The sequence below is a fragment of the Ambystoma mexicanum genome, chromosome 1q (assembly GCF_040938575.1).
Source record: "Ambystoma mexicanum isolate Mex_15411 chromosome 1q, UKY_AmexF1_1, whole genome shotgun sequence".
Classification (NCBI taxonomy): Eukaryota; Metazoa; Chordata; class Amphibia; order Caudata; family Ambystomatidae; genus Ambystoma; species Ambystoma mexicanum.
This window is the reverse complement of record NC_090922.1, coordinates 642641817-642668816: the sequence shown is the minus strand read 5'-3', so window position 1 is coordinate 642668816 and position 27000 is coordinate 642641817. Positions and strand designations below refer to the sequence as shown.

General features: G+C 50.8%; 1 protein-coding gene across 1 annotated transcript in view; it reads right to left on the bottom strand.

Moving 5' to 3' along the window:
• KIF14 (kinesin family member 14) overlaps positions 1–27000 on the bottom strand; it is a 1355767-nt gene that overhangs the window by 45174 nt on the left and 1283593 nt on the right. Inside the window, exons 28-29 of the mRNA XM_069641230.1 lie at positions 25574–25648; positions 25328–25466 (exon numbers count right to left, since the gene is read on the bottom strand). Coding sequence (XP_069497331.1) covers positions 25328–25466; positions 25574–25648 — 214 coding nt within the window. The remainder of the gene's footprint in view (positions 1–25327; positions 25467–25573; positions 25649–27000) is intronic.

Below are 27000 nucleotides of genomic sequence, written 5' to 3'. Positions count from 1 at the left end.
TATGACCAAGTGAAGAGCCGCAGAGGGGTAGGCGGGAGGGTTCGCATGTGAATCCATGCCAGACCCATGCTGGAGAACAACAGTTACAGGTAAGTAACTCGTTCCTTCTCCAGCATGGGGTCTGGTATGGATTCACATGCTCATGAATATAAGAATACATATCAGTATACACATGCACAACCACGGGAGGTGGCAACAGGCTCAACATTAAGCAATACAAAAAAAATCTCAACATTAAGCATCTCTTACCTCCTCACCAGGCTCACCTTAAGCGAACAGGTTGTGCAGCACTGCTTGGCCGACCATGGACTCCTCCCTGGAGTCCCGATCGACGCAGTAGAATCTCGTGAAGGTGTGCGTCGACCTCCACGTCGCAGCCCTGCAGATGTCGAGCAGGGGCACACCAGATAGGAACGACGTGGTAGCAGCGATCGCTCTGGTCGAGTGGGCTCTCGGACGGCAGTGCAGCGGTCGGTTTGCCAACCAGTGACAGTGCATGATGCAGCCGGAGAGCCATCTGGAAATGGACACATTCGAGAGAGCCTTCCCTTGATTCACAGGTCCAAAGTTTACAAACAGCTGTGATGTCTTCCGAAAACTCTTCGTGCGGTCCACGTAGAACTTCAGCGCTCTAGCTACGTCCAGTGAGTGCAGAGTCCTCTCAGCCGGCAACGAAGGCGACGGAAGAAAAATGGCAACACCACGGTGGAAGTCCAAAGGCACCTTGGGCATGAAGGAGGGGTGCGTCCTCAGCACCACCCTCGTGTCGTGAAAGGTCAAGTATGGTGGCTTGCAAGATAGGGCCTGGATATCTCCCACTCGTCGTGCGGAGGTGATGCCACGAGAAATGCTGTCTTCCACGACAGAAACTTCAACGGTGCCGAATGCATAGGCTCAAATGGGGCCCCCATGAGCCTGGTCAGCACCACGTTGAGCTCCCACGCCGGGGCAGGGGCCTTCAACGGCGGGAACGATCGGAATAGTCCCTTCATGAATTCCTTCACCAGTTGATGAGACCACAAGGACGCCCGTCCCGTAGTTCTGGTGTATTGTGAGATGGCGGCCAGATGTATCTTGATGGAGGCGTGAGCTAGTCCAGCCTTGGCCAATGACAGTAGGTACAGCAATACTTGAGGGGCCGTAATCCGCAGAGGGTTAATCTTCTGTGCACGGCACCAGACAGAGAACCTCTTCCATTTATGTCCGTAGCACTTGAGAGTTGCGGACGCCCTGGCCTTTGCAAGAACTTTTCTGCAGTCGGCTGGGATGTTGTACCCTCCAAACTCTAGTGCTGCAGGAGCCAGGCCTGCAAGTTCAGCGACTGGGTTGTGATGAAGAATGGCGCCTCCTTCTCTGGAGCGAAGATCTGCGTCCGATGGCAGCTTGACTGGTGTGGACGCTGACAAGTCCATAAGGTCCGGGAACCAGATCTGTCTCAGCCACGCCGGTGCGACGAGGATCATCCTGCACCGGGACCTCTTGAGTTGGTTGATGAGCCGGAGCAGCAACGGCAACGGAGGGAACGCATAAAGAAATAGGCTGTCCCAGGGGAACGAGAAAGCATCGCCCATGCTCCTCGGCTCGGGGAACTTGCTGGCGAACCTCTGGCACTTGGAGTTCGTCGCTGTCGCAAAGAGATCGATCTGGGGTTCGCCCCATCGTCGGAAGAGTCGATCCACATGATCCTGGTATAGTTCCCACTCGTGGCACGAGCGCAGCTCTCTGCTGAGTGAGTCGGCGATGGTGTTTTTTATTCCTGCCAGATGAAAAGGCACCAGAAACATCCCTTGGGCGACGGCCCAATGGCACAGATCCTGGGCTTCCTTGGATAGGGCAGGGGATCTGGTTCCGGCCTGCTTCCGGATGTAGAACATCGTGGTGGTGTTGTCGGTGAAGATCCTCACCACCTTGCCCTTGAGGGACGGAAGAAAAGACCCGAGGGCCCAGAACACTGCGCAGAGCTCCAAGATGTTGATGTGGAGTGGCTTCTCCTCCGGGAGCCAAAAGCCTCTCGTGTGAAGATCTCCGGAGTGCGCCCCGCAACCTTCCAGGGAGGCATCCGTCGTCACCGTCTCCTGGTGACCTGGGGTCTGAAAGTCCGTGCCCGCCAACAGGTGAGAGCGGGTACCCCACCACTGGATCGCCTGACGGAACGTCTCGTTGAGTGGGATCCTGTCCTAGAAGCTCCATGTTCACCGGACCCAGCAGGCTTCGAGGTACTCTTTTAAGGGGTGCATCCGAAGTCTGCAAAGGCGCACCAGATAAATGCAGGAGGAGGGACTTGATAGATCTTACCCTGGCCATGTCCGTGGCCGGTCCTTTCCTCCGACGGCGAGACCAGCCGCGCCACTGTGTCGAGCTTGGCTCCCAGAAACAGGGCGACTTGCGACGGGACCAGGTGGGATTTTGGAAAGTTGATGGAGAACCCCACGTCCGTGAGCAGCTGGATGGTCTTCGCAGTGTGCTCCACGGCGAGCTCCCTTGTCTTTGCCCTGATGAGCCAGTCGTCCAGGTAGGTGTAGACGTGGATCCCCTGTAGGCGCAGCCGCGTTGCCACCGGTGCGAGGCACTTGGTGAACACCCTGGGTGCCGACTTCAATCCGAACGGGAGGGCCTTGAACTGGTAGTGCCGCCCTTGGACCACGAACCTGAGGAACTTTCGGTGTCTTTTTAGAATGGGGATGTGGAAGTACGCATCCTCCAAGTCCAACGACGACAGGAAATCGCCCTCCTCCAGCTGTCCCAGCACGTGCTGGAGGGTGACCATCCGGAACTTCTGTGCCTTGATGTACTTGTTCAGTCGTCGCAGGTCCAGGATAGGATGCCATCCTCCTGTCTTCCTTTTTACGAGGAAGTACCTTGAGTAAACTCCGGAGCCCCGAAGCCTCTTTGGGATGAGCTTGATGGCACCTTTCTCGAGCATCGCCCTTACTTCCAACAGTAGTTGAGGGACGTGATTTTCCTTCCTGGCCACGGGTGGAACGCGAGGGAACTTCTTCTGGAACTCGAGGGCATGCCCTTGGGCCAGGGCATCCAGCACCCAACGGTCGGTGGAGATGGACTCCCACACGCTGACAAACCTCGTCAGCCGGCCTCCCACCGGGGTGCTTCTGCGGGGGCCCGACCCCACGGTCGGTTCAATCTTGTTTGGAGGCCGCCTTGCCTCCTTGACCTCCCTGTCGACGACGACGGGCACCACCTGACTTTGCCGCGTCCCCTGCTGTAGGCCTCCTGAGACGAAGATCTTGCCGCTTGGCGGTATGTCGAGGAGCCACTGCCGGATCCCCTGGAAGCACCTTGTCTTCCTCCGGCGCTCTGAAAGGACGGCCGTTGTCGTTGGAGCACTCCCAGTGCCCAGGCAGTCTCCGTGTCTGTCTTGATAGCCTGAAGGGACTCATCAACCGCCTTTCCAAACAGGTTGTTCCCGTCGAAGGGCATGTCCAAAACTTTGGCTTGTACGTCCTGGCGGAAATCCGTCGCCTTGAGCCATCCTCGTCGTCTCAGCAAACGCCGTTGCCCAACTGACGGAAACCGGTGTCGGCGATGTCCGTTGCCACCGTGATGGCGTGGTCCGAAGCAATCTCACCTTCCTGCAAGATTTCAAGGGCCTCAGCCCTTTTGGCGTCCAGAAGGAAGTCCAATAGAGGGGCGATTTTGAACCACAACTCCCTGTCTTAGCGGGCTACGATAGCCAGGGCGTTGTCCGCCTTGATAGTCGTCGCTGCGGATGACATGACCCGTCGTCCCATCGTGTCCAGCTTCCTGCCTGTTAGGGAGAATTCTCTGTTTAGGCTGAATTTCCTAACCTAGTGAGTCCCCCAGCAGCTTTGCTGGATTTCTGGGGTTTATTTTTTTCTACTGTCAAGAGTGAGACTCTTTTACCCTCACTCTTGGGCATGATTTGAGTGCGTTTCTTTGAATCTAGATGTGTTTAATGGGCTATTGGGTCTTTTACTCCATAGGGCTTCATGTGTTTTTGTGATGTGTGTTACACAGCACCCTCCGTGCAGTAACACAGGGGTGTCATAGTGACCCCCCAGTATAGACTCCATACCCTGGGACTGACTACTGTCTCCCAGGGCATGTAAAGTCACCATTGACTTTACTAGTCTTAAATTCTGAACAGAACCAGTACAAACCATCATATTGTGGACGTACTGGCTGGGGCAATTCAATTGCCCCGGGGTCTGTTAGTCGAGGGGGCACGTCTCCTCTGATCGAGTTTTGGCTGGTGGCAGTGGATACTACTTTTTATATTCAACCGCGAATATTTTCCTATGGGATTTCCCATTTTTTAGGCTACTACCTTTATTTAATTATTTACGGTAGCCTCGAACATACCGCGGGTTTAATCAATTAATATTAATTCTCCGGTTGATGTTTTTTGCCAAAACTTGATTCTAAAATGGCATTTGTGTTCTCTTCTGTGACTCCAACCCAAGTCGAGCCCTTTGTTCCACTTTTTGGCGGGCTTCTCCACAGAAGCCCTCCAAAGTGGTGCCACTCTGTCTGGGGTACTTAGGAGGGGTGGAGGGAAATTTAGGCACCCTGGACTGAGTTGCCTAGGCAACTCAAGTCGCACTCCATCCTGATTGGCCCAAGTGGTGAGCCGGCCGGCTCACCACTTAGCATGTTTGAGTGACAGCTAGGCTGAGTGAATGGGGGTTTGCTGCGTAAAAGCAGGGCTTTGGGGACTGGAACTTCAGAAGTCGCCACAGGACCTAAGAATCCGACGAGGGAGAAGCTGAGCCGACCTGCCACGACACCACTACCGGTGGAGCCCTGCTGGACTGCCTCACCACTTTTCCCAACGACAGAGGAGATCTCCCGCCGGAGAGTCTTCTTCCTTTGACTGGTGGGGATAACCAGTTTCACCGTCTTTTCGCTTTCCCGACGTACCTCGTGGCCGTCTTGCCCGTGCCAAGCACCCCGGCACCCGGGATACCACGTTTTACCACGACCGCGAAACAAAGGTACCACCTTTAACCGGAAAACTCTGCGGCTGGTTTCTGCCCTGGTAGTGCAACGACCTTCATCTTTCCTCCAAGTCGAGATCTCGTCTTCCCCTGGACGACGGCGCAACTTGCACCCACTACCACGAACAACTGCCACCGCTGGAGGATCCTTCCCACTTAAGGTACCATGTCCCACCTGGCTTCCCTTGCTACCGACTGTACGGGGTAGATTTAGCCCCCGGCTTTCGAACCTGGGTTAGTCTGGGACACCCTGGCTAAACTTTAAGCCTCTCTAAACTCTTTTTGAACTCTCTGCAAGACTTTCTAAACCTAGTGTAACTGTGTGATCTTGGGCGCAGTTGTGCTCTGATCTCTCTAAGAGTGGGCCCAGCCTTTGGACTTTGGCTCACCAGTGACTTTTGCTCTTCTGCCTTGCTTGTAGTGTTCCTGAACCTTAGAGTGGTGTACCTTTCCATATTCTGTCTCCCCCCCCCTTTTTCACAAACTTATTGTAGTGCAATTTAGTTAAGCGCTCACCTCTGTATGGAAATAAGTGGTGTTTTACTGTGACTTATCCGATAAGGGAAAAGGGGTGTATATATTACAATAGTAACTGTGTTTAGAATATTTTACAATAAGAGTGCTGGAGTGTTTCAAACTGTGTGTTTTTAAATACATAATTATATACTTTGATTCCAAAGCTCTGGTCAGTGTTTGCTTGTATTATTGTATCTGAGTGCCTATTGTGTATACTTTGCATACTGCCTAACTCTTCTTGAGGGAAGTCTGACTGCTCAGCCACAGCTACCAGGTAAATCTGGGTGGTGCGGACTGCTACCAAATGGGTTTACTGCCAACACCTGTAGTCTTAAATCTTTTGCAGTGGTCCCTAAGGGAACTACACAGGTTTCTGCCTAACACTGCCCTCGCCGTCTGGCGGGGAAGTCGACGTCGAGGCCGATGCCCCCCCAGCTTTCTTCTTTGCCGCTGCCGAGACGACCGAATCCGGGGTAGGTTGTGCCCGAAGGCACAAGGGGGCAGCGTCGGGGACCCGGTACTTCTTCTCGTACCGGTCCCTCTTTGCAGGTGCCATGGCAGGGTTCTTGAGGAGGGAGAGCCCCTCATCCCAGATGTCATCCAGAAGTGGTACGGTGAGGACTGTCTTCCTTTTAGCCTCGCGCTGTTGGTAAAGGAACCCTTCCTTTTTCTTCTCTTCGGGGCAGAGCTGGAAGAGCTCGGATGCCCTGGAAATCATGGCATGGAAGGATCCAATCTCGTCGGGGACGCCCGAGCAGGGGTTGACGGGGGACATGTCCCGTCGTCGCCTCCGTCGTCATCTGTACCTGTCGTAGCCGTATCCGTGCCTGTATCATCCCCGTGGGTAGTTGACCGGGGGGAAGGCAGAGCGGGCCGGAGAGGTGGCAGAGGATGCGTCCTCCTCTTCTTATGCAGTGGACTTTCCGAAGGTCCCGGCTCCGGTTCCCCCGTCGGGTCTGGCTCAGGTACCTCTGTCGGGGGGAGGGGCAACCTTGTCCTTATCTCCGAGCATAAGGACTGAATTGCTGACAAAATGGCCGCCGAAGTGTCCTGCGGCACCGGAAAAAACGGGCGCGAGGGCTCTTGAGGAACCTCGTCGGCGACACCATCGCTCTCGTCGTCGCCCTCATCGGGATCCCTCCCGATGGACTGGGCCTCCTCCACGACTTCGATGAGCTCTTTTTCAGAGGTCGTGTCCGTATCCACGATGGCCACCTGCCCCTCCCCCTCCTTTTCCAACAGGGACTTCGTGGGTGTCTTCTCGATGGGCCTGAAAGACGACTCCCTCCGCGGTGGCAGGGAGACTCTGGATCCTGAGGTCGCCTCCACTGGCGTAGCCTCCAAAGGCTGAGCCAGGGCTGCTGCAACATCCTCAATCGAGGTCTTCGCAGGGTGAATTAAGGCCATCGTCGCCTTATGCACGCCTGGGGCCTTCACCTTGGGGGGAGGGTCCGAGCCTCGCTCCCCCTCTGCCGGAATCTTCGAGAACGACCGGGGCCTCTCCAGAAGCTTTGCCAGGTTCTCGGACTTCCTCTTACCCGAGCCAGAGCGTTGGCTCGTGTTGATGGCGCCGGGGAGGATGCAACCTGCCTGGCAGCCAAGGAGCCCGACCATTTGGCACTCCCGGTGCCTGCGGACTTGCGGTGCTTGGCCTATTACGCCTATCGGTGAAGCCGGGGGGTGGGTGTAGGTTGCGGCAGCCAATCCGAGGCTGGGGCAGCTGCTGATAGATGCAGGAGCGGCTCAGATGTTGCCAGGAAGTGCAGCCATTGACCGCGTTGGATTCAATGGCGGCCGATTGACGGATGAATGCCTGGCCAGTGTTGTGGGCTCCGAAATGGCAAACGAGTCCATTTATTGTGATAGTATGCACAAAAGAATAATTATGGTGGCGCTATTTGAGGAAATCTTTTTGGCCCCCACCTTGCAGTCTAGCAATGTGGATGCAGCGGAAGGGTCATCTCTCGTCAGGGGTGCTGGTAAGGGGGAGAGAAGGCTCCTGCCCTCTCCTCCCTGCGCGGCTTCTCGAATGATCCCATTGCATTAGACTTGGAAAAAGGCCCTTTCTAACTCTGGCTTCACCCTGCACATCCAAGAGCCCACGCATTATAAAGGCAGGACCCTTGACTGGCTAGCCAGCTCTAACTGCAATATTAATGTCCTAACCAATACCCCTTGCTTATGGTCAGACCACCATATCATCACCTTTAATATTGAAGCTTTCCCGGTATCCCGACTCTGATAGCGCCTGCTCTCCCGACCAGAAATAAAAAGGACATAACTAAGGAGAAACTTCTCCCTCTGCTACTCCCTTCGCTTAAAGCGGCCTCTGACTCTTGCAATGACCCCGCCACCCTAGCTGACATCTATAACTGCAGCATGCTCACAGCTATAGAGGCTATTGCCCCCATCAAACTGAGGAAGGCTAAACCACGGGCACACATTAACTCTTGGTTCACACCACGGTTAAGAGTACTCTGTAAAACCAAAAGCTGTGCCGAAAACTGTTGGAAAAGTCACCCTTCTGACGCGCACAAAGACGGGTTCTTCCTGGCATCGGTCACCTACAAAGCAGCCATTATAGAGGCGAAAAAAAGAGTCCCTTAATAATCGTATCCTGCACGCTGACTCCAATTCTAAGGAACTCTTTAAGATCCTAAAAGAGCTCGAAACTCCAGCTACCCCCCGACCCCCGACACTTGCATTAAAGGCAGTAAATGGTGTGCTAACATTCAGGCAGCATTACTGAATAAAATAGCCATGCTACAATCTAAAATGATAGCTAAACAAGATAACCTGAAACTGGACAAGCGCCCTCCCACCCCAGCGGGGGCACTCTCACCTGACCTGCCCAATCTCAAACGGTTTGCCTTCTCACCGCTCACCACTGCTGAGGTGGAAAACATTATCCTGAGGATCAAATCGTCCAACTGCCAGGGTGATCCCTGCCCTGCCCCGATCATTAAGGAATCTGCCCAAGATTTGGCCCCATTTATCACATCCTTCATCAACACCTCCTTTAAAACAGGAACTGTCCCGGACAACCTTAAGGACACTTGGGTAATCCCCTTGCTCAAAAAACCCTCCCTTGACGCAAGTATACCTACCAACTACCGACCTATTACCACTGTCCCGTTCCTGCTAAAAATTCTAGACCGCGCAGCAGATCCTTCCCCTATTCACTGAGGCGTCCCCCAGGGCTCCTGCGTGTCGCCAACACTATAATGTTTTTACAAAACCACTCTTTGATGTACTTGACTATCTGGGTGTCTCTTATACGAATTACGCTGACGCAACGCCTTAGTAAACTTGAGCCGTCCTACCAATCGTTTATCATCGATGGTAACACCATCCAAGTTTTGAAAGACACTAAAACCTTAGGCTTCTACCTTGACGCCACCTTATCCCTATCCCGACAAACAAATGCAGTCAGATCTGCTTCAGCATACACCTGCAAACTCATTGCAGCCTGCAGGCCATTTCTGACCACCCCAAACACGATCACACTGGCCAGAACCCTCATCATGGCCAAAATCGACTATGGCAGCGCCCTCTACCTAGGAACCAGCCAAGAGAATCTGAACAAACTACAAATCTCACAGAACAACGCTATTAGAGCGGCCCTTAACATCCCGCGAAACCACCACATCTCTGAATCTAGATCCAACCTACACTGGCTACCTGTCAAACAGAGAATTTCACTGAAAGCCTTAGGCCTTACCCACAAATGCCTAGCCAACCAAGCCCTCCCCGTATCCCTGTAGCCAGCTATCCCGCCACACGCCAACCCGCCCTCAAAGAACCGCCCAGACCCACTGTTTAACTATCCCTAGGTTCAAACTACAAAAAGCGGGTGGCTCAAGCTTCCCCATCCTAGCTTCCAAGCTCTGGAATGCCCTCCCCCTCACCATCAGATCTGAAGAATGCTTTAGTGCCTTCAAGTCCAAAACAAAATCCTGGCTATTCAATCAGCCCTGAAATTCGGATCTCATATGTACCTGGGAACCCTGTCCCAGTAAAATGCCTGCCCTAATCTCTACTCTGTAAATTATGTATATTGATGTTTGCTCTGAATACTTTGCACAAATACTTGTCCTGTATCTAAATTTGTATATATGTATGCTTGTTATGTAACCATTTCTAAAGTTTCGCCCTGATGCCTCCGGGCCTGACGGTGCGCGTTACAAACAAAACAAATAAACAAACAGTACTGTTTGCATTTGGACGGACAACTCTACCGGCATGTATTAAATAAATAAGCAGGGGGCACCAGATCCCCCCCCCCCGGGTCCCTATGCGGACTGGCCCTCAGCATCTGGGAGTGGGCGATCGAGCATGACATCTGGCTTTCAGCGGTGCATCTGCCGGGAGAATCGAACCTCGAAGTGGACAGATTCAGTCGGATGGGCTCCGACAATTATGAGTGGCAGCTGAACATGAGTGTCCTTCAAGAGATTTTCAACAGGTGGGGTCACCCTATCACAGACCTGTTTGTGACAAGAGAGCAATCACACTCCTGGGGGGTAACAGGGCGCGGCTCCCTCTGGGACAGGCTCCAGATCCCCTGGGATGGAATGTGGGCATACGATTTTCCTCCTACCCCATTCATCCACAAAGTTATTCGCAAGATCAGAGAATCCCGGCGGCTGTGTCTCATCCTCATAGCGCTGCAGTGGCTGGCCAGGCCTTGGGTCTCAGACCTACCGCAGCTGTCACCCCAACCAGAAGTCCCTCTCCCGCTTGGGGGAGCCCAAGCAGCCTGGTACCTGAGCAGATGACTCTGCAACATCTCCAGCTGTCCCAAGCCAAACTAGAAATCATCCAGGGAGCCAGGAGTCAGGCTACTCGAAAGCAGTACAAGAGCAAATGGACCAGGTTCTGCTTCTAGTCCAAGGAAAATGGAGTGGACCCGTTATCCTGCACTCTGGACCAGGAGTTGTCTTTCTCAGCGTGCTTAGCCAGATCAGGGGTCCAGGTCGACAACTGCAGAACATACCTAGTGGCCATTGCCGCATACAAGAACTTGGACAAGTTAACCTTCTCTTCGGCTAATCCAGTGATGAAGAGGCATCTGGCGAGGTCGACCAGGCTTTACCCGCCTGTCGGACGCCTGCATCCAGTTCGGTATTTGAACGCTTGCGCATAAACCATTCGAGCCCATGGCCACAGTCGACATGAACCTGGCCACACTCAAAACAGTGCTACTAGTGGGTCTTACTTCAGCTCACAGAGTTGGTGAGATTCAGGCTCTGGTGGCTTCCAAGCCCTACACTATGTTTCATCAGAACAAGGTGGCGCTTCGCACGGACCCCAGGTTCTTACCAAAGGTGGTCTCCTCTTTCAACATTAATGAAGAGAATAGGCTCCCCAAATCCCAAGGAAGACGCTTAAAAGGCTCTCCACTGTTTAGATGTCAGAAGAACTTTACAATTCTCTCGACAGGACCAAGGCCTTTCACAAACCCAACGCTTTGTTACATTTGGAGGCTCAAGGCCTGGACAACCAAGGCATCAATTGATTGATGGATGACTGCTGCAATCCAAGAGGCATACAAGGCTCAGCACTAAGAGTCATCAATGGGCATGCATGCTCACGTTATAAGAGCCAAGGCAGCGGCTATTGTCTTCCAACGTCACGTACCATGGCAAGTAATCAGCAGAGCTGCGACATAGGCTACCCCATCGGCCTTCTGCAAGTACTACTGTCTGGATAGCAGTGGAAGGGCTGACGCAGCATTTGGCCAGGCTGTCCTCTGTAATCTGTTGGCATAAAGTATCAAGGTCTCCTCCCAGGGTGTTTTCATCAGTTGTAGTTGCCCTTACATGATGGAGGAAATGGGACAGGACGTAGGAGCAATTAAGTGTGACTCACCGGAGTGAATGTTACTCACCGACAGAGGAATAAGTGGCGACAAGGACAGGTGACTTCTGGATAGTCCTAGCTGATTGAAGAGCCTGGGTTAGTCCTAAACCCAGGCCTCCTCACTTGAGGGTACCCTTTCTCTTGATGCACCTCTCTGCTGTATAATGACAAGAACAGGCAGAGGAGCAGATCACATGAAAGAGCAGGGAGAACATACAGCCACGGTACCAAGCTACAAGGAAAAATCGCAGAGGTTAATGGTTGTTGGTGAGGAATGCATCTAAAAACCCCATATGTATAAATGAATAACCTGTTTCATTTATCTCGAGCGTTCAGAGAACAGCAAGGAGGTGATTATCTTCCAGGGCCCCGGTTCCTAGTATAAATAAGGGTAGGTATTACACTGGAGATCAAGAAGACTAAGAGCTAAGTTATGATTGCTAGGAGGAGTGAGCATCTCTTAACCGGTTTCCAATGAGGGATGATGATTGTTGCCAGAAGGAAATCCAATAGAACAAACGAGCAGGGAGTAAAACAGAAAAAAGGTAGATTAGTAGCGATCTGAGCTCAGTGGGCACGAGGAATGCACTAGTTCCGAGGAGGTGCACCCATGAAGGCTGCGGAACATCCTGAAGTGCACAATCGCCAAGTAGCAGAAGTCCGTGAGGCATGCGCAAAGTTGGCAACGACGTGGAAGGTAAAGTACACAAACGGTAGGCAATAGAAGTCTTTGAAGCAGGCAGGAGCCAAGAGGCTGTAATCAGGAATTCCAAAAAGTGAAGGGACTCAAATGAAGTAAGCTAACTGCAATTAGAAGCATCGAATGTCGTGCTTGAGAGACTAAGTGAACGCAGGAGGTGGAGCCTGCCGTGGCGACCTGCTGACCGAATTACATGACCCAGTATTGACGTGGAAGGTGCAGCAATGGAACTCAGTTTAGCGGAAGGGAGTGCTGCCACTGTCCGTCGCCAAGGCAAATGCCAGTGTTGGTAGAACGGGACAGCCATGCGCTGCACACGTCGGGACGCGGGAATTCACACACAGGAATGTGAGGCCTGAATATGGAAACAGGACCTTGGAACCATAACAGTGACCAATGTACTCCTAGTCCATAGTCCCCTTCCCTCCATACGTCCCACCATTCTTCCCCCCTAAAATAAGAGCAGTGAGGTTGAGCAGTTCAATACAGCCGACGCATCAAAGGGGACCAAGGTGTGGCTCGGTGGGCGAGGTTAGGGGAGCACATTCTCCCGGGGCTGCGCCCTCACGCGCGTATAAATTTAAAGGGAACATGCTATTTTTCTGGTGAAATAAGGTTCAGTTCCCATCCCTAGCGAGGGACGCCCATACAGGATGGAGGAAAGGGGACTAGGGACTAGGAGTATGCTAGACACTCCGGGCAGTAACACTTAATTTATACTTTCCATCCTTCCAGAGCATTTGCAGAAGCAATTCAATGTCTCATTTCCCAGGTAACTTTAGCCTTGGTTTCTCTCGAGACTCACAAATATGACCCCAGAATTCCTCATCTAGGACTTCAGGCCATCAAGACAAGACACAATAGGATTACTGTCGCCATGAAGGTTCCCAGTACACCAATCCCCCCCTGCCACCCAGAGACCGTACCTGGAAACCCTGAGAAGCAAAAGCCTCACATTCACATTTACTCAATATAACCAAGTGACTTCTATTGAGCCCTAACCCCACTGACTACGACTCTTCCCCCCTCCTGTAGGTCCAGTTGTTCCTCCCTCTGATTCCGGGGTAGGGTTCCCTCCCTCTACCATATCATACTTCGGTATAAATAATTCCCAATCCTCTGTGATTGTGGACAAGTAATCATGGGTCATATATGTTAGCTTTTCCATCAGATGGACCACCCATACTTTACACAGCCAATCCTCCTTCTCTGGGATCATTGCTTCTCTCCACTTCTGAGTTAATGCTATCTGCCCCACCCTTATGAGGGGATACCCAGGAGAAGTGTAAGGGGCTCTAACTGAACGGAGTGTCCTGTAATGTCTTTATCCAACTCAGGAGTATTGACCAGAAAAATCGAATACTGGGGCAATCCCACCACATGTGCACAGAAGTACCCATTCCTCCACATCCCCTTGTACATAGCGGTGAGATCCCTGGGAACATCTTCGATAATCTCACCGGGTACACCTATGCCATTCATAGAGAATCTTAAAATTATGCTCGATGGCATGCATGGTGAGATTACCATGAAACGTTACCTGGTACATTTTTGCCCAAAGCTCCTCCGGTACTAGGTCCCCCAAGACTCGATCCCAATAGAACCTACATTTCCCCCTCTCTTGTCTACTGGAGTTCACCAGGATTTTGTACATTTTCAGAATTATACTTTGCGCCGACTGAGATGTGTCCAAAATATTTTAAAAGGGTGGTGAGGTCAAAGCCAACTTCTTCCCTTCACTTAGGGGCTAGAAGAATCGCCTTCAGCCTACAATATTCAAATTTAACCACATTGTCCCTTTCCAGCATATCACACTCTTTGAATTTTCCATTCCTGAATAGGTGTACCACCCTTTCGAATCCCCTGTTGGACCAATTCCGCGCCCCTTGAAACATCTATTGTCCAGTGAGATCGGGGGTCCCCACAGAATACCAAAAAGAGGAGGACAGGAAAAAATCCCCCTGTTCCCTGTGTTTTTCCACAGAGTACAAAGGACTCCCAAAGTTGCGTGATCTCGAACCTCTTGTGGGATGAGACAATAGGGCGTCCATAGGTAGCCCCCAACCTTTTTTGGATAGGTAACAGTCTTCCAAGCACATCCAGAGCTTTCTCAACGTCTCTGACATATGTTCAAGCTCCAAGTTGAGTCGCTTTATAATATAAAGCGAAACTGGGAAACCCAAACCCACCCTCGTCTTTAGGCTGAGCAAGGGTGTTGCATGCTATACGCGCCCTCTTTTTCCTGTCAAACAAACCTGAGGTACGTATGATCTATCTCCTTGAAGTACCCCTCTGGAAGCGCAGTCAGGAGCATTTAGAAATAAAATAAAACGCAGGGAAGCACGTTCATTTTGACTGTCATCCTACTCACAAGCGATAACACGAGTTCTGAGCACTGTTGCAAGTCAAGTTTCAGCACCGAAACCAGATGGAGGTAATTAACCCTATACAGGTCTCGAAGGTCAATTTGAATCGCCAAGCCCAGGTAGGTTATCTTGCCCTGCACCAGAGCTAACATACCGCCAACATGACTGGCAGAGGACTGTGTGAGCCTGCTGAAATAGGTAGGCTAGAGGACTTGGTATAATTCATTTTCAGACCTGCCAGAGAACTGTACTGCTGCAATACCATCATGAGTTCCCTGAGAGAAGCCCCTTGATGAATGATAGAACACAGAACGTCATCCGCAAAATGTGAAACCATAAACTCCACTCCATCACATGAGATTCCCCGAATCAATTTGTGTGTACTGATAGATGCCGCCAGCGGCTCAATCACCAGGGCAAAGAGGAGCAGGGGCAGGGGCACCTCAGTCTGGTACCTCGAAGAGGGAAATCCACTGACAATATCCCCTTGACTGTCCCTCTTGCCGTAGGATCCTGGTACAGTGCCTTCACCTAAGCTCAAAAGTTTCCCCCGAGCCCAAAGCACAACAGTACTTCATTGAGGAAGGTCCACTCCACCCTGCCAAAGGTCTTTTCAGAGTCCAATGACACCAGATAAGCATCATCCGAGCCTTTCTGCCCCCAGTATATTAGATTCAAAGTTTTCCTAATATTGTCCGCTCCCTGTCTTCTGCTGACAAAGCCCACCGGATCTCCATAGATGAGAGAAGGGAGATGTTTAGTCAGACTATTCATCAAAATGTTTGCCAGAATCTTCACTTCCGTATTAAGCAACGAGATCGGCATGTAGGATGTACATTTCACAGAATATTTACCCTCCTCAGGGATCACCATGATCAGGGCCCTATGCATGTTTTTTTCGGCAGTGCATTCCCACACTAAAAACTCTAAGACTGTTGTCAGAATGGGAGCCAGAGTGGAGCAGAACATTCAGTAAAATCCTGTTGTAAAACTGTCCTCCCCTGGAGATCTGCGCTTTTCTTTCCCTTAATGGTATAGATCACTTCCTCCTCTACATTGGGTGCCTTGAGCCCCCACCCCTCGCCATGTAGTATTCCCTGGGAGATCAATATCCTGTAAGAAATCACAACAACCAACTTAATCTCCGGAGCACTCCGTCTCATAGTCTTGCATAATAATTACAAAACTCTTTCGAGATCTCTACATTACATTTTAGCATCACCCCTGTCAGTTTCCAGTGTGCCAACGGTCCGAGATTTTGCCTGTGCTCTTAGTCTCCAGGCGAGGAGCTTGTCTGCCTTCTCCCCTTTTCCACATCACTTTTTCTTGGAGGCACAGTCACACGATGAGCGGGATTTGGGTTATGTACCACGGGGGAGGGCACTGGTGCTGCCACCACTCTTCCTCCTCAGGCAACAGATCATCAACCCTGCTTCCGGTGTCAACTCCCTCTCCATTAGGCATACACTGTCTCCCCGATGACCAGGTCCACTTCAGGGATTAGGGGTTGCCCGGTACCTTAAGCAGCCAGTTCGCTCCACTCCAATGTGTCGCTTGATGGGGGCTTCCACCTCACTCCTGCCTTTCCACTGGGGCTGCACAGAAATGGCCAATACTACGGTGCCTCACTGCTCCAAGGAGCTGTCCTCGGTCTCCTGAGGAATCCACCAAACCCTGAACAGGTCTCAGATGGTTGCGACTTCTCCCCACCCATAAGGGTATCTTCTCTTCGACACAACGCTCTGCACTTAGCAGGCGGCTCCTCCTCATTCTGTCGAGGCCTCAGTGTCCACTGCCGCCGACGGGGAGACCGTAGATTCCCTGCTGCTCTTAAGTTGGTGGCCCACCAGGCAATTGTCCCTACTGTACGGAGAGAGGACCGAGAGGCTGACTAGAGGCTGTCTGCCACTCCGCTCCTTCATCCGCAACTCCTATTGGGACGCAGATTGCCCTGCTGGGTCCACACACAGCCTGGGTCATCCACAGGGCTCTCTGACATAGGCTGGTGCTTACAACGTGGCACTGAGCTTTGCAGGTTCCTATCACACCCAGGGCGCCTGGGTTCACCAAACGGCCCAGAAGTGTGGCCAGGTGTGCTCTGCTAATTAAGGTTCATTGAATGAGTATTTGTTTCACATCAGGTGCGATATTTCCACCAATTTGATACAGTGAGGCTATGGATGGGGACAGAGAGTTGAGCACAGGCAAAAATCTTGCTCCTGGTTGCCCCCCAGCAAAATGAGTTTAAAAGGAAATCAAGTGCATGTTAATTTTGCCAAAGTGATGCTATTTTGCTGTTAGTGAACAGCACATCCCCTTTTCAGTGGCTTTGAAAGATGTGCTTCTGGAGTTTTGTGTTGCAGTCCGCAGTAGAATTCTAGCATTGGAAACACTGTGGGGTCATTTTACATCTGGCAAACTGGTACATTGAAGCCTAAAAGCAATGCATGAGTTTACACCTTGTTTTACTGTTCTGGGACATTTTCAATCACTTCAAACATGGAGAAGGAATACAAAGTGGAATTAATGTTTTCCTTGTGCTTTCCTGCTTGGTCTTCAAAGGACAATTAATTTTAAACCTGCATGAGATTTTTGTTTTTCTTCACATTTGAATTTATTTGATTTTGCAAGAGTGACACATTACAACATTAAAATAATACAATATTGCAATTTAAAAAAAAAGAAAACAAACCTGAAGCACCAAAGTCCCCCTCGGCCCCCAACTCCCTGTTTTCCCCCCCACCCTCTCCCTCCTACCCCTCGCTTCCCCTGGGACTGCTGACAACTTACTCAAGTTCTGAATGCCTAGTTCAGGTATGCAATCTACTTTTAGGCCCATCACTCACCCGTACCCCCTACCGTGAAGGCACCCTCTGATCATCACTGACCCACGTCTTAGATCCCCCCCCATGGATCACATTCTCCTTCCTATGCCCTTCCCAAGGAGGTGGCATCTCGGCCCACCCAGCCTATACTTCTGGTGTCATAACTCACTATAAAGGGGTGCCATTCCATTTCCATTGTCCCGGCTCTTCTGTAAAGCCCTGTCATAATCCTTTCCATGGTGCAAATACTCTTGGCCACGTTGGACAACTCACTGTTGCTGGGAGGGGGGTGCATTTTTCCATTTGGTGGAAATGCATGCACTGGCGGCCTGCAGTCAAGATGCTGCCATTTTTTGGGAGCCTGGAATACTCCCCTTCATCCTCCTCTATCCCTAACAGGGCCAGTAATGTTTTCTTATTTCCAACTATAACCTCTAGGTCCCAGATCCACCCGAGGACCTCGTCCCAGAAGACCTGTATCCTGGGACATCCCCGCCACATGTGTCAATAATTGGCTTCTTTCTTCGCAGCCCCTCCTACACCTAGGAATCATAGTGGGAAACATTTTGGACAGTCAGACCTGGTCTAATTGCCACCTATGAAGGCGCTTGATGGAACGCTGTCTATATTGACATAAGGGCGTCTGAGAAACCCCTATGCACAGTCTGCTCCAGAGAACCTCGTCCATCTCCACGCCCATATCCGTTGTCCACCGCTCTCTCAGGTTCTCCGTGGTCCCATCACCCGCTGCAACCATGGCCCTGTACATGGCTGATTATCAACCCTTTCATTTCAGTGCCCCTGTCCAGTAATGTTTCAAAAGGCGTAAGATCCCTCCTTCTCTTGTCCTTAATGTTCGTTTCCGTAAGGTCCCCTTTTAACTGCAAGTACATGAACACTGAAAGTTTGCCTATGCCCAGAGCCTCCTCCAGGTCTATTGTACTAATGAAAGTGCTTTCCCTAAAGAGCTGTCCTGTCCTCTCCAGACCGGCCTCAAACCATTCCTGAAATCGTCCACGGTTAGGAATGGTATCTCTAACTCCCGGAACCCAGAGGTGACCCAGGGGAGGAAGGTCATGTAGTAACCCCCTTGTTTCCAAATGTCCCATATTGTCCCCAAGATGGGGTGCTCCCTAATCCTCCTTGGCGATTTATTTCTAGGCACCCACAGCCATTCCCCTACCATGGCAGGGTGCAAGTGAAAGTTATCAAGTGTCAGCCATTGTTGGTCCGCTTGGGCCCTGAGGTGGGGGATTAAGATCCTAAGTTGGGCTGCCTTGTAGTATAGCCACAGATCGGGGATGCCCATCCCCCTTTTCACTTGGTAAGGTTGGGGTTGCCCTGGGGATTCTAGCCTTTTTACCCTGCCAGAGAAACCTATGGAGAGTGCCCCCGTATCAAACAAAAGAAACCCCTGGCATCCGTATGGGGAGCATTTGGAATGGGCACAGAACCCTCGGAAGGACCACCATTTTTAACGCATTAAGACGACCCAACCATGAAATTGTTAGCTTCTGCCAAGTCTGCATGTATGTTAAGCATCAGTGAGGGGGGTGGGGGGGTAATCCGCTTTGTATAGCCTCTCGAGATCCCTCGTGAGGTTCACGCCTAAACATTGCATTGTGCTCAAGTTGACCTCCATCCCGAGAGGTGTAAACCTTTCAATTTCCCCATCCCTTCGCCTATCTAAGGGGACAAGAACCGACTTGCTTTGAGATCCGTGCAGAGCCTGCTGATGCAGGTTCGAATCACGGCAGGGCCAAACTCAGCCTTTCATCCTTCCGAGGTCGATAAATGAGCATCACACAGCGCATGTAATAATAAGCAGCGCTCAGATACCTCAGGGTTCGTAGCGCTATATAAATGCTAAATTATTATTATTAATCTTCAGCCCGGCCAAGGTACTATAGTGTTTGATTAGGCAAAGTGCAGCTGGTATGGAAACTAGGGGTTCGCTCACATGTAGCAACATGTCATCTGCATATATAAGGCAACCTTACAGTCCACCCCCTAATTGAAATACCCACCACCTTTAAATTTGCACCTTAAAACACTTTTGTATAGGCGCGTTATAAATGCCATATATCATATCACCCTCCGGTCAATCCGCTGAGCTAGGGACTCTATTGACATTGCATACAGCATAGGGGAGAGGGGACACCCCTGTCTAGTTCCCCTCCCAAGCGTGAACCACCTTGAATACCCCCATTCACCATGACAGAGGGCGTTGGGGATGTGTACACTGCCATGATCCCTCGGAGGAGCCTCTCCCCAGTACCAAATTTAACCAGGACCACCCTGAGGAAACCCCACTCCACCCGATCAAAGGCCTTCTCAGCATTTATTGAGAGGAGGGATGGGTCCCCTCCCATATCTTGGGATGCATGTATTAGGTGTAATGTCTTCTTCATTGTGGCCACCCCTTGATGAACCCCACCTGGTCAGAATGAATCAGCCTGGGCATGTACCCCTCTAGTCTCATGGCTATTACCCTGGTGTAAAGGTCGGCGTCTGTATTGAGAAGGGAAATCGGTCGATATGCCCCACTCCTCGCAGGATCTCTACCCCCTTTGGGTATCACTGTAAAAACTGCCCAGGGGCGAAGGATTCCGGGGCCTGACCCGTATTAAGTATATGATTGAACAACTCTGTCATGAAAGGAAGCAAGGCGGGGAGAAATGCTTTATAGAATCCTGCGGTGAAACCATCTTCTCCCGGGGCCTTCCCCAAGGGTAACCTGGCCACCGGCATTCTAACTTTCTCCTCAGTTATGGGCAGATCCAGCATGGAAGTTTCTTCCTCCGCGAGTTTGGGCAGAGTGATGGACTCCAAGTAGGAGACTACGTTTTGCACCTCGGGGTTCGCTTCGGAGGCATATAAGTTCTCATAAAAGGCTGCACAGGCCTGTGAGACCCCCCCACCCGTAGGATCCATTGCCCCCTCATTTCACCCCATTTATGCAACCCACCTATCTGCGCGCTGCCCCCTCAACCCTGCAGCCAACAGGGAGTCCACTTTATCTCCCTTCTCTTAAAACCTTTGTTTCAAAAATTGCAGACTGTGGATGATTTTCCCCTCCTCCAAGAGCCTCAGTTCCTCCCTCTTCCCCCTTGCCTTCTGAATGAACTCCTCCCGACTCCCGGAAGGGTTGTGTGCTTTCGTGTCCAGGCCTCTTTGCTCCTCCCTCATTCTCTGCTCCACCAATGCCTTTTACCTCTTTTTTCTGGCTCCTTCCTGAATAAGGATCTCGCGCCAAGTCGCCTTCCCTGCCACCCAAACGGTTCCCTTATCCACCTTCCCATTGCCATTAATCTTAAAATATACCCCTACTTCCCCTCATCATTTCAGAGTGGAACACGGGCTCCCTCCACAGAGATTCATTACGCCTCCATTTAGAGCCTTTGGGGATGAGACCCAACCATTGTATGTCCACCGTCACCATATCATGGTCGGAGCAGGACATTGGAATGATCTCTGAACCTCAAGCTTCTTCCCATATTTATCTAGAAATGTAGAGGTAGTCAATCCTTGTGTATGATCCATGTGGCCGGGAGACTAATGTGTACCCCTGTGTCTGCGGGTGTAGGTGACGCCATATGTCCCTCATCCCATAATCCCCCAATGAGTCTTGAAATCTGCGGTGTCCGGGGGCTCCCGCGCCCTGTCCCCGATCCCAAGCCTGTCCATGTCCGGATCCGCGGATCCATCCAGGTGTTGAAATCCCCTCCCCATGATCAAATGCCCCAAGCTTTCTACCAAAGTTTTTGCCAGTGTGGCTTTCAGAAATCTTAGCTGTCCCTGATTAGGGGCGTATACAGTGGCGAACGTGAACCTCAACTTTCTAATGTCTCCTGAAAACAGTAGGGCCCTCCCTTCCACATCTGACCAAACATCCAGGACTTCCATTCCGAGTTCCTTCTTTACCAAGATACCTAACCCTGCCTTTCTCAAGGGGACGGAGCCCGAGATTTCCCAGCCAACCCACCCACACACGACCCATCATTCATCTCCCTTGGAGTACCTGGTCTCCTGGAGGAACATGACACCCAGTTCCGACCTTCGGCATTCCCTTGAAACCATAGATCTTTTGGTGGGTGAATTCAGTCTTATGGGTGCCTATTCGCAGATGTCCCCCACAGGGCCTATTCCCCACTGGTGTCATCATACTATCCCTATCCAGGAATTATTTTCTTTCCACGTATGTGACCTTTTATTTGCATGAACCATGCCCAAAGACGTCTCTGGTGCTTTGGTCGTCCGTACCAGGAAGAATCTCCCCTCCCCCCTTCCCCCAAACTACTGATTTCCCCCACACCACCCCACCAGCGCTCGACCCATCCCTGTTGACATCACTGGCCGAACAGCGAACCACCTATGGGACCCCCCCCCTTAACCTCCCTGGGTTAGGCCCCTTCGCATCACATCATTTGCTAATGAGCTCCGCTACTGCCTCACTTCACTCCTCTTGCCCCTATACCACTTCTTGTCCCACCCCCAACCACACTTATAGCCCCAAGCACCCCTGCAACTAACCACTAGGTGGGACGAACCCACCCCGGGTGGGGAACAGCAACCAGCCCGGCCCGTAGGTCTGGGTTCCTTGTATAGCTCTTTCCACCTACTCAATGGGTGCTTGTGTACTATTATAGCCTCAAGTCCCCTCTACTGTAGGGGTGTTCAGCGTTCGGAACTTCCGTGAGCCCAAGATGCGCCTTCTTCTGGTTCCCTGTGTTTGCCACGGTCCTCCGTCTGGTTTCATATCCCTTGAGGTGTGCGGGGTCTCTACATCTCCAATTAGTTTGTTTGTGGCCCTCTTGATCTCCTCTTCCGTGGTGAGTCTATACTTGCATCCCTCTGCCCCGAAAGAGATGGAGAACGGAAATCCCCACCTGTATCCGATTCCTTTTTCATTCAGCCTCCTGGTGAGGGGTGAGCAGAGCCTCCTTTTGGAGAATGTGAGGGAGGACAGGTCCTGGAAGACCGTCTCCCTTGCCGAGCCGTACATCACTGGACTCTTTTTTTTTAGCTTTCTACAGAATTTGGAGTCTGTCACCATAATTATGAAAGCAGACAAGAACAAACCTGGGGCCATCCACTGCCCCCCGAACCCCCGCAATGTGTATCGTTTCAATCTTCACCTCATCAATAGCGCCATTGTCGAAGATGATTTTGGTGATGGTGTATAAGGCACTCCGCAAGTCCTCAGTCTCCACTTCTTTCTCAGGAATCCCAAATAGCCAAAAGGTTATTGCGCCTCTCCCGGTTCTCTAGGTCATCTATCTTCAGGAGGATTTCCTCTTCCCTCCTTTCTACCTCCTTTAAGCGCACATCTATTCGAGTCTCCATCGTGTCCAGGCGGGACTGATTATGTTCTACTTCCTCCAGTCTTTCCTCCATCTTATTGTTTATGTGCGTGATTTTATCGACTCTCCCTCCAATGTCCCCCTCATGCTCCTAATCTCTTCCAGGAGGGCCGCTACATCCTTCTTAGTGGCTCCCGCATCTTCCCCAATCATCAACATGTCGCCTCTACTCAGCGTTGTTTCCCCCGGAGTGCGTGGGTTATATTCAAAGGGGGTCAGTCTTGCCCTTGTGTCCATGCACCTCAACCTCTCTCCTCACCTGTGCTGTCCAATGCGCAGGGCAGTCCGATCTCCGCCAAATATTACAGTGCCCCCTGGGGTCAATGGGGCTGTCCGGCAGGCTGTCAGTGGCCCGCAGGTCTGGGTTCCTGCCGCACGGCCCAGGTGCCTTCGTCAATGCCTCGAGTGACTCCGAAGGGGGCGGCCCGTATGGCGAACTGGCATGGGTCCCTTTCACTGAGTTGCAACTCGCCCCTATAGGCTCCCCTAGTACACCACCACTCACCTGGGGGTATCGTCTGTCCTGGACCTCCACTTGGGCTCCTCTGGGCCTGCTTGTGCCGGGTTAGAGTTGGCAGGGGCGGGCACAAGCCCCTGTATCTCGTCCGGGGGGCCCACAACGCGCCTCCTTTCCCATCCGTCTGTTCGGATCTCCCTCCCTGCCTTGACCCCTGGTGCAGCCCCTCCTCAGGCTGCCCCCTGTTGACTATGCATCCAGGTCTGGGAAATGTCCGGCTTCCCTTGGGTCAAGGGGGGCGGGCCCACACCTAGCCTCCAGAACCCACGTGCTTACTCTTCTACCAGACTTGCCCTCTCTGTCTGGCCTCAGCATCCACCTCCACTCGCAACGGCTGCCCCCATCGGCATATGTCACTCTCCCCTAGGAGTTACCATCTGGTGGGGGTAGTCCTAGAAGTGTTTGTGTGCGGGCCTCGTGGGGGATGGGTACAACTGCTCTTCCTCCTTTATTGATCCACAGGTCTTCCCCGGCCTCCTGTCCAGGCCGGTAGCAGGCAAGGGCCCCTCTTTCTTGCACCCTGGCCGTGCACCCCACACCACCCTTAAGGCCCCCCACTTTCCCCCAGCGCGGGGTGGGTGAGGGGGTTCTCCAGCAAAGCCCCGGCAAAATGTCAGAGGGCAGATGCTGATTAGCGTCTCTGGGGGTGCCCCATTATGCTCTGGCGGGATGAGGTGACGTACCTCAAGGCTCCCCTCCTAGGAGCTGATCTCTGTATTCTGACCCACCCACTCCGGGCCGAGCCTGTGTTTCAGCTCCAACCCTCTTCTCTCTGACTATCCCCTGCAGCAGGGCCAAGACCGCGGCGAAATGCCTCACGCTGTGTGGGCGAGGAGGGACCTTGCGGCACCAAGGGCAATGCCCACTGAGGTGCATGGGAGCCCGGGGCCACCTGGACACTCCAGTTTCTTCACAGAAAGTAACGGGTAGTCACTAGCACCCACCGTGGCTTCCCCAGCGCACACAGGCCATTTTCCATTCTGGGGGTAGGGGGTGTGGGCCTGTTGCTGCCCTCGTTCACCCCCCTCCAATGGTGAGGAAGGGGGTGGGGGGTCCGCCGCTGCCTCTTAGGTGGCCTTCTGCAACTCGGGGGGGCCCACCAAGCCGCACCGTATGACTAGGCCACTCCCAGCCCAAGCACTTGCCTACCTGCCTCTTGGGACACGTCACCGGCTCAGAGCCGCGGCACTCTCCGCAGCGGCTTTCGAGTGCTCAATCTTCTGTTTCCCTGCACCCTCCGGCTCAGAGGTTGGACCGGGGGGCGCGCCGAATATTCACTCGTCCCTCAGGAGATACAGCGTCCTCCAGCAGGGGCTTTTTGGTGGTATGGGGGGGTCAACCCTCAATATGGCCCAAAAGAGAGGAGCGTATCACGGATACTGCATCATCTCTGCGCCCCCTTGGTGTCCACCCAGCATGAGATTTTTTACACTGGTACAAAATTAAAAGGAATCCTACTGAATGCGCGCCCATTTAGCACCTACTAAAGAAGGGGGGTCCACAGGAAACTATTGTAAATGCTACGTGCAAAGTGTAATTTGCAGACCGAATACACACGTTTGACAGTAAAATTAAAGAGTAAAGGTGATTTCTCCTGTTTTACTCTTTCGTTTAAAACTCAGTTTTGTAAACAAGTAAGATTGTAGGTAGGGGACCCGACAGTACGTACAGAAGTACTTACATTGGCCGTCTTTTGCAAGCAATTTACATTTTTTATACAATCACCCCCTGTGTATTCCAGGAAGTGATGAGCGCAATGTGAGAAGGGCATGCTGCTAAGGTCTACCCTTGCCTCAGTGGGTGTAACTGAATTCATCCAATCGGTATTGGATGTTATAACCTTAGCCCAAACAGCAGAGTCAAATCTATGATATGCTGAGTACCACACAGTGGGATAATAACTTATTTCAGAGCTTAGATTCCTGCGTGTTTGTAGCCCTATATAAAAAAAAAGCTAGAACTAGATATGCTATATTGAATGACAATGTCTTGCAGGACAGAAACAACAAGACAAAGCACTGTATCCTTACACAAATGCACACATTTTGCGTACAGAAACATTTTGGCAAGCTTTCAGCCAAAAGTAAAAATGACATTGTTATAACATTTAAACACGTGCCCAGAATGTTCTAAAAAGCCAACAACCTTACAGCATTTACCATTTCCAAGACAAAGTAACAGTACATCAATTGGAAAAGATACCTTTAAATACGGATACACAAATCTGGCATGCCTGGTCTATAGCGTGATTCAGTTTCAACAGCTCCTTGCCAAGTATGGCAATCTTCTTCAGGTCGTGACTGCCAGAATCCTGTTCTTTTAATCCTGCTTTAATATCAACCTGCATAAATAGCAGAATAATATAATGACCTTTAAGCAGTTAAAAGCAATAACATTTTCGTTCTGCCAGCGGAAGTTAGATGCAATCTTACAAATGTGCGTTCTTACCTTTGTGTATTCGTATATAGAGTTTTGCAGAAACTTTCCCAAAGCCACAGCATCATTTTTGGTCCGTCTCAAAGCCTGGAAAAATGTATGTGTACAAAACTATTAAAGCACACTACTTACGAATGGCTAACAGACAAACAACTACAGATTATGCCACAACAGAGGAATACACCTATGGCTGAGCAATCTATCGAGTTTTGGAGATATATCGATATATTTTCAAAATCGATCTAGGATGAGACAATATCATTAACATCGAGATATATACATATATATATATACATTATTACATATTCTACATATTCTTAGAGTTGATTTTTACACAGCTGTGTGTATTCTCAAACAAGAGGAGGAACCCTGAATGTCCACCTTATTTTGATTAATGTCTTATAAATGAAGGTGTGTGTGTGACAGCTCACATGTAGTGGCCGGCTTGCATCTAAGTATTTAACCCACATAAACAATATTGATATATATTGTATATCGCCATTCAGCACACAAATATTGAAATATGACTTTTGGTCCATATCGCCCAGCCCTAAATACACCTTTAGATTGCTATGCTTGACAAAAAGAAGCCAGCATATTTTATTAGAAAATGTGGGTTTGGGCATGTGGACACCCCTGGTGCAGCACTGGGTGAGTAAGTTGTGTACTTAGATATACTATACGTTATCAGGGACTACTGCATAAATGCAATATATGTGACAGTACCCGATGCCACAGATTCGATCAACTTATCACTGATGAATAATTGTGTTGACATGCGCAAGTTGATATAGATTTATTGTTCCGCCTCAATAATACTATAGACAAGTTTCATTAAATAGATGTTTACCAAGCTGGTATATTTATTTCCTTGCGAAAACCACTGAAAACTGGCAGACACATGTTTCGACCTGCTATGCCTGTATCAAGGCTTGGGTACTGTTTACATATTGACTAACACATTAAAAACATCACAATGCAATATAAATATGGTACAATAGAGAGAAATCCGGCATAGTTTGCAAAATACATACCAAACATATTTAGCACATGTGGGTGTGGTATAAATGTTAAGTACATAGTGTTCAATGAAACCAAACCCAAGTTAAAGACAAACATTGCCCAAATATCATGAGTTAGGATTAAAAATGTGAATGTACATGTTTAGCATCAGTCCTATAAATAAAGATATGCCACAAGCAAGGGGAGAGGAGCAAGGGAAGGAATAATCATTAATTATTGAATTTCTCCAAAGCTGTAAGTATAATGTGCGAATATATTCATATCTTATCACTTACCAATTCTCTAATAGATCATTAGCTCTTGATGTGTATTAATTATTATTGGATCGATTTTACTGAGGGTTCTTTAGTCTCATCTGTTGGAAAGAACTATAATCATAAGATAAGAAGATTTTGAGGCGTTGATTCTAGTGCATA